Here is an 8,116-nt window from a genome sequence, read left to right on the forward strand (position 1 = left end):
AGGTAAGGTCAAAAGTGACGTTAAACAGCTATGCCGAAAAAAAACCGCAAAGTCCTAAGTCTGGTAGTTTCTGGTTTGAACGTATTGCTTGACCTTGTGAACTGAGAACAATTAAATTATTTCTTCTTCTTTTATAATAATGGCTATGTTCAATACTGATACATTATGGCCATGCGTGGGGGTTAAAAAGAAATAGATTGATAGGTTTCGCGAGTTACTCGATCCACTCAGGAAAATCCTATCAACAGTGATACAAAAAAGGTGCAAAACCTAACACCTTAAGCCCTTAAGACTTAAATATATACATATACAACTGTGCATGTGGTGAGAATATTAGTCGAGTTAAATAAAATTTATTTATTTCAAAGCATTACACTTAACTAATAAAAAGACCGTTTGAAGACAGGTACTGTTAGATAAATTCGGAATTATATTAAGAAGGATACAAATGTATACACAAATGATGTACTCAGAAATTCATTTAAACAAGCTCGTGTCAAGTTCACTTAGACAACCGAGATAGCCTGCATACCAATCAGTGTATTTAGAACGAGTTGATACACTCACACAATTGCGTTGTCACGCTGGACTTACCAATTGCTATTTAACCCATTTATGCCTAGCGTCCTGAAAAAGGACATTGAAAACAGCGTAGACCCAGATGAGACGCCGCATAATGCGGCGTCTCATCTGGGTCTGCGCAGTTTGCTTAAAGGGATTTCTGTAAGAAATATTCTAAATATATGAAATAAGTATACTAGACATCCCTAATTTTAGAAATAAATTGATCCAATTTAGAAGAATAGGAGAGTCCACTAGGCATAAATGGGTTAAGTGGAGGATATCCGTCTTATCAACGCAGAATGCACCAAACAAACAGTACGCCTATCAGTATATGTTTCTTTATAATAGATGCAGTCCAATGTCTTTAAACCGAACTACGTTTTTAATCGCGTTATCCATGCGGTGTATACTTGCGTATATTTGTGTGGCTTTACTCTTGCCCGGGGGCTGGACCACGCCCCTTGATGACTACGTGTATAGGGAAGACCCGACATACAAATATGACGTCATACAAACTTACCCCGGGGAGGGTTACACGATGTACATTGTCAATTTGACGTCACAGACGTGGAAACCTGGTGAGTTCTCAATGCCTATCATTAAATAATTTTAATTAAAAATATTCAATAGGCATATTCAACACAGCTTTGAAAAGTAAGTAGAATGCTGATGCGGTTTCTGTAAAAGGTCTACACATTCACATGATATGTTTTACATATTCAAGTAGCTTGTTCTGTTGACAATTAAAAACCGCTATTTCTTATCCAGTTTGTTCATCGTTGATTCACATTTTAATTGCATTCGCAAGTCACTGTTATATGTATCTCGGCCCTTTCCTTTCCTCTCACTTTCTCTATATGTCGTTCCAGATCTTCAAAGCCAGCCGGTATGGTGGCACTACATGGTTGTAACAGTCCCGGATAAGATACTCATCAAGGGAGCTGGGTTTCTTTTCATTGGCGGAGGATCGAATGAAAATGAGTGAGGTTGATTTTAAACATTCATTGCAGAATGGGTTTCGTAATCTCATTATATAACTTCATTATATACAATATTTATATATAATATGTGTTAAGTCAACTTTAGGGTTATCGCATTGGCAATAGGCATGTGTACAAGCTGCTTAATGTTATTCGAGTAATACCTATATCATATGTAATTATATGTGTCGGTGTTCTATTGATATCCTGAAAAATATGTTTAAAGATTACCTTTCTGAAATCGTGTATACAACGTTTTTGATATTTTAAGAGTATTTTTAATGTATTATAGGTATATTTTAAAACACGTTTTGAATATCCCTAGGCTTATTTTCCACGCATTTCTTATCCTACAATATTTGTTTTTGATTATGTAAAATTGATGCTCTGGTCATTGGAATTACCGAATCACTGCACTGATACCTTGAACTTAGTCTAAATTGCAGCCCTCCGTTACCCACAGACGAGGACGTTAAGCATACCACAATCATAGCAGCCACCACTGGCACCGTAGCAGCGTGTCTGAAGATGATACCCAACCAACCCATCGTGTTTAGAGTATGAGATAATTAAATCGTGTAATGTGTTTAAAATTTCGTCAACTTATCGCTACTGTGGTCGATTTAGGATTGCGACATTTCACCACAGCGTGATCACATTGCAAAAATATACTATTCTTAGTTATTGTATTATATTAAAACTTGTAAAGGTATTTAGTTTGGTCACGTGAACACCTTGCGCGCATCATGTGTACATGTTTGTAACCTGAGATGACTACACTTTATTTGACCTTTTTACTTTTAACAGTTAAATACGACACCACACATATTTAGGTCGCCATAAATATACGTAAGAAGTAGCTCCCTATGACCATTCAAGGCCTGATAATCAATTATTGTTAGTCACGTTTGACAAATGTTATATGAAATACATTTTAGGATGACCCAGCGCAGAAGAAGCGGGCGGAAGACGCCATTATTGCTTGGACATGGAAGATATTCGTGGACCAAAAAGGAGCCGACCCGGAAATACTTCTGCGAATGCCCATGACTAAGGTTATATTTCTTTGAAATGTGATTAAACATAACAAAAACAGAATATTTTATGCACAAGATTTAATTCAGTAAAACAAAATACTAGAAACAATCTACCGATGTATGTGAATGTGTCTTTATTGGAGTCACTGAGTATGCCAATACTGCAATATAAAGACAAGTCCTCCCAATATAGTTTGAAGATCGATCGATGAGTTGATAACAGTATTGAAATAGTAACACTGTAATCCTATAGTTATTTATTAAACCGTTCTAGATAATAGTAAAATGTTGTAATATTATTTGTGTATTTAAAAATATAAAAGGATATTAACTTCCTATATTCGCAGGCCAGTATACGAGCACTTGACACTATCAATAATCTCACACAGTCCATGATCGGGGAAACGACTGATCGATTTATGGTTGCTGGGGGATCAAAGGTCAGAAACATAGCGAATGCCTTTATATGGTGATATGTGTTAACTGTATATTAAAGATGAAAAAGTAACGATAAGCCACTCACAATGAACAGTATTATAATATAAAATTTAGCTCAATTTGCGTCAAAATTGTCATCTTATGTAATGAATGCTTCTTAAAACACAAAAGGTCGCAAACTTGTATACGTGGGATAAGAAATCCTGGCCTGTTTCAGCGAGGTTGGACCACGTGGACGGTTGGGGCTGTTGACAAGAGAGTTGTTGCCATAGCTCCTATTGTTATGGACCTTTTGAATCTCCAAGAGGTAAGTATAGATATAATGTAAGGATTTACGAATTGCTATATTTATAGTATCAATTTTAACGTCATGGTTTAACTGTCAAGAAAGATGCATACGGGGAATATAAATATTTACTAGCCAGATACAAAACAAGGTTATGCCCGTATTTTAAATTAGAAAAACAAAGCAACCACAACATATAGACACGGATGTATTTTGAAGTATCATGTCATTGCATCATATAACTTAAATTAACGTGTCTCTCAATTTAACAACAACACTTTACTCAAATTTTCTATTTACCTCAGTATGCATAATTTCGCATGTCAATAACACAAGCAATATTATTGATATGCATTTCATGTAAAGCATGTTTATACATCTATGACATTTCGCCAAAAGGTTTCCTATCATTGAAACTGTCTCTACACTGAAATAAACAGTGCGCTAATTTCGGCACGTATTACACATCTGCGAATATGCGTGTAAACATGATGCATTTGAGACAAAGGTTAACATGTTAATTAAAATTTTAATGAACAAAAATGTAATCTTGGTAATCTTTAGTTCATTGTAATTGTGTATTCAATCTATCGTAGAACCTGCACCACTACTATCGCTCCCTGGGCGGCTGGACGTATGCATTCGATGATTATTATGAGAACAATTTCACTCTAAATCTAGACAGCCCTTACATCAAGGACATGGCGGCCATTGTGGATCCGATATGTTAGCTAATTTTAAAATATGTGGTATTTGTCACATATTATTGTAAAATTGTAATAATATGTATAGTATAATATCTTGTTTTTTCCGTGTTGAAGTAAACGTTTTTTAATTCGTGAAGATGTGCTGCACATGCCTAAAACGAGTAATTTCGCATTGCAAAATAAAACAAAACAATATCTATAATTAATGAAACCATTCCTTGCTAGGGACAAACATTTTGTTACAATCTTTTATTAGTTCTATCCTAATTAGTTTCCTAACAGTCGTTTTGTTTATATTGTTGTTAATTGTATTTGTAATTGTTCATTTGCCTCCAAAAAAATACTATCGTTAACAATCAGTGCTGGTTATGTTTCTGGAGATTCTTTTCTTCCTCTATATTTTGTTCATACTTGAAATCAAGGTCATCAGCAAATGCCACGGATATAACATAAACCGTCATTGTTTTAATATTCGCTTTGCCTGTGATGTGTTTTAAGCCTACACAGACCGCTACGTAGACAAGCCCAAGTACATTATCTCTGCCGGTGGTGACCAATTCTTCATGCCAGACGATTCAAGATTCTACTTTGATAAGCTAAAAGGAGAAAAGTATTTCAGGTGTGATGCAAATATAATTGTATTTCTATAAACAAGAAAAAACGCTGCGTTGGTTTTAATAATAAATATGTATAGTACAAAAGCTGTCAGCATGTGTGAGAAATTGAAGGTAGTTTAAAAAATATACTACTATTGAACTCCTTTCTCTTTTTCGAATACCTGTGCACACATGAAACAACGGTTAGTAGTTTCTTTGTATTGCCGTGTTATTCTTTTAGTAAGTTGGGTCATCAAATGTTCACATTGTATCTATGGGCTTTGTATCATGCTATTGTTCCTGCTTTAGGATGGTGCCTAATACAGGTCACGGTCTGGATCCTTTTGAACTCAGCGTCATTTTTGGAATCAGGGCATTTTACCTGTCCGTCATGAACGTATGTAAAGCATCGGGCGAGTATATGCATTTACTGGTATTACATGCATTTCTCAATAATTAATATTGCTTTCGCATTTGGTTCTTTGCCAGTTAAATAAGTCATTTGTACATACATTTGCGTAAACTATTTGCCATGAAACTTAATTCAACTGTAAATTATGTTATTACAATAATGTGTTAATATGTGTTGTACATATACACATACTTGACTAACAGATGTAATTACAAAACCTAAAATTAAAGCTTCCGCATTGCATGTTCTCATGAACTCATAAACTATACATTCTTTGTTTGTTTTGTGTGTTTTTAAAACTGGTTATTTACAATTCTTTACAGAACAACACACTTCCAAAAATGAAATGGCACCTTGAAACGGTGAGTTGCTCAAACGTTTGTAAAACCTCGGTGTGAATGGGCTTGTACTGACAAGAATATATGAAGTACCATGTTAAAGCTCATATAATTTGTAACATTCAAAAATATAACATTACGTACGTCTATAATATGTCATGTTTTGTATTGTTAACTTACTTATTATAGCTCATTATGGTCGTGATTTATTTAACGTTTATTAAAAATACAAAAACTCAAATATATACGGAATATTACGCTAGTCAATTGATTTGTTCCAAGAGTTTGTATCACTCGAGTGGCTTGTGTGATGACGTATCACACGAGAGGCGGAGCCATGAGTGTGGTGCGAAATAGCACAAGCCACGAGAGTGATACATACTCTTGGAACAATTGTCTAGCGTAATATTCCTTTTATTATATACAACAATTAACGAAAACAGTTAACCTTTTTTTTTACTTTAACAAAACTGACAAAACAAAGACTTAAAGTTAAACGGTACGCCATAGTTTATTGAAGACGCGTATGAATACAGTTTATGTAAATTACGTGTAAACATTCGAACCGGGAAAACACAGGTTTTCGACACGCTTACCTGAATGCCATCGTTAATCCAATGTTTATAACAATGTGTATAACAATTAAGTTGACAACTTTAAATTTTAATCCGATGTTTATAACAAAAACGTTGAAACGATATGCACTTCCACTTCTATCTTCCATGTCTTTATAGAAACTTAGTTTAAACCACACTAGATTTTATTGTAGTCTATTCCTATCGAAATATATATTATGCATGATAAACAAACACTCCAAAATACGTTTTGAATTCGTTCTATGTTTTAACAAATAGTTTACTGTTAAAAAAGACCACGTCCGACATGTCCTTAAATTCCAGAGAGTTTAGATAAAACCAGTGTGTTTCGTCACAGAAATGACACACGATGTACTACGTAATATATTTCGTAATATAAAATATTTCTATTTTCGGTGCGCGTAATGTGACGTCATTCAATGGGTCGAAGTAGTCCGGCTAGTATGGTAATACGGAATTGGAAACAGCGAGTAGCGTAATACGGGATTTTTTTTATTTCAACGATTGATACAACCTGTATTTTGTAAAAAGCATTAAACAGGTATAAAATAAACTTGCATACTTCGCCTCTGTGTCCTACATGTTTGGACTGCTTTAGAGTTTATTAACTGATAATGATAACGCGGGTACATGAAGTGTTCAAGCGTGTATGCGTTATTGACAAAGACTTATAATGAACGTTAAATTTTAGTCAATAGAAATCGTCCTTAACTTTCAGACGTCCGCAGGCGGAAAGATTAGCCTCGTGACCGAAATTCAACCTGCCACCGTTGTTTGTTACCATGCAACCACCTCGGACGGAAAACGGTACGAGTACAAACAAACAGCTCGTTGTGAACATCGCAATGCTGATTGTTATTTATTCATGACGTGTGTTCAAATTAATGTCCATACCTTCTTTAGTATATTGTTGGACTAACATATATAGCGACAATCAACAGGATACAATCTTTATAGAACACGTCCATCGGCGATGTTAATATGATACTCACTAAACTTACTGAAAAAAAGAGAATAGCATTACTGTTGTAAACCTTTCATTACTTAAAAGCACAAATATAACCGACTTTGAGAACCGCTAAAAAATAAAGTTTCCATAATAATTGCACACATATTTTTAAATCATAATACAATTATTATTTTGGAGTTTTTTAAAAGCAATTTTTGCAAATTAGCACGCAAATTATTTCCGTTAAAAGAATACTTATTCAATACGCTGAAAAAATAAATTACGAACACACATGGTCATATTTGAAAACATATTTAAAGATAACTTAACGCGGCACATGGTATTGAACAAGTGATTTGTTTGATATATAATATGTTTACATTTCAGCAAGGACTTTCGCATTACCCGTTTGGACAACTCGAGCCAACCAGTGGCAAACCCTGTACCATGGTACACAGCGGACGTCAAGCAAACCGTGTGTAGTTCCGTTGTATTAAGCAAATGTGCACGTGAATGAACGCGAGCGTGTGTTTATTCCGTATATAGCTAGGTTAAGTCGAAAGTGGATTTGTTAACAGTGTATCCATAAGTTGTTTTTTTAAACCGACGTGTAATTAAAAAAAAATGTTTTGATCAATATTTATTTTTCCCCAGAGTGCTCTGAGCTGGGAGGTGGAGCTACCAAATCCTCCTGTCGGCTGGACTGCATTCTTTATACAGGTACCCTAAGTTTTCCGTTTGTCAATAGGTACATGCCTAGTTTTTTAATACTATATTTTGACTAAAGAAATAAGCCTTTCGATGCAATCTTGCTTCAATTTTTTTACACTTAAGGTGACGTTCGCTGGTCTCGACGACTCGGTGCTCGAGTTTACCACCCAGACTCTCATCATTCCGAACACGTACCCCTTCCCGGACTGTCATGGCGCCGAGTGCAGGGGGACGCTCGTGTAGACCCGAGGCGTTGTTACTTGCATTTCTAATAACACACACATCAACATGAGTTTATAATATCGCTCACAATCAAACTTACACTAGCATAAGATTTTTCTATAACATGTAAATAAATGTGTTTAGAAACAGTAATATTTGTTTTGTCAATTACAACATGTATTAGAAGAACCCTCAATGTCCCATAATACAAAAAATATCTAATGCCACATTAAAAAATCCTAGCAAATTTAGTAAACCATACGCACTAACATGCAATCAT

General features: G+C 34.9%; 1 protein-coding gene across 1 annotated transcript; it reads left to right on the forward strand.

Moving 5' to 3' along the window:
* The first annotated feature begins 842 nt into the window (after positions 1 to 842).
* Positions 843 to 7,989, forward strand: LOC127868628 (autocrine proliferation repressor protein A-like). Its single transcript, XM_052410534.1, has 14 exons — positions 843 to 1,142; positions 1,434 to 1,545; positions 1,991 to 2,102; positions 2,483 to 2,599; positions 2,929 to 3,021; positions 3,237 to 3,326; positions 3,902 to 4,031; positions 4,511 to 4,631; positions 4,918 to 5,005; positions 5,344 to 5,382; positions 6,673 to 6,761; positions 7,291 to 7,378; positions 7,558 to 7,623; positions 7,738 to 7,989. The coding sequence occupies exons 1-14, from the start codon at positions 896 to 898 to the stop codon at positions 7,855 to 7,857; spliced, it is 1,512 nt and encodes a 503-aa protein (XP_052266494.1). The 5' UTR covers positions 843 to 895; the 3' UTR covers positions 7,858 to 7,989.
* Positions 7,990 to 8,116: the final 127 nt, after the last annotated feature.

The sequence above is a fragment of the Dreissena polymorpha genome, chromosome 2, assembly GCF_020536995.1.
Source record: "Dreissena polymorpha isolate Duluth1 chromosome 2, UMN_Dpol_1.0, whole genome shotgun sequence".
NCBI lineage: Eukaryota > Metazoa > Mollusca > Bivalvia > Myida > Dreissenidae > Dreissena > Dreissena polymorpha.

Bases quoted from the DNA above. Each gene is read 5' to 3' on its own strand.
- LOC127868628 (XM_052410534.1), top strand. From the start codon at position 896: ATGTTTCTTTATAATAGATGCAGTCCAATGTCTTTAAACCGAACTACG. The intron at 3,022-3,236 runs GTCAGAAACATA...GGCCTGTTTCAG, and splicing joins TGGTTGCTGGGGGATCAAAG to CGAGGTTGGACCACGTGGAC. The intron at 6,762-7,290 runs GTACGAGTACAA...TTTACATTTCAG, and splicing joins ACCACCTCGGACGGAAAACG to CAAGGACTTTCGCATTACCC.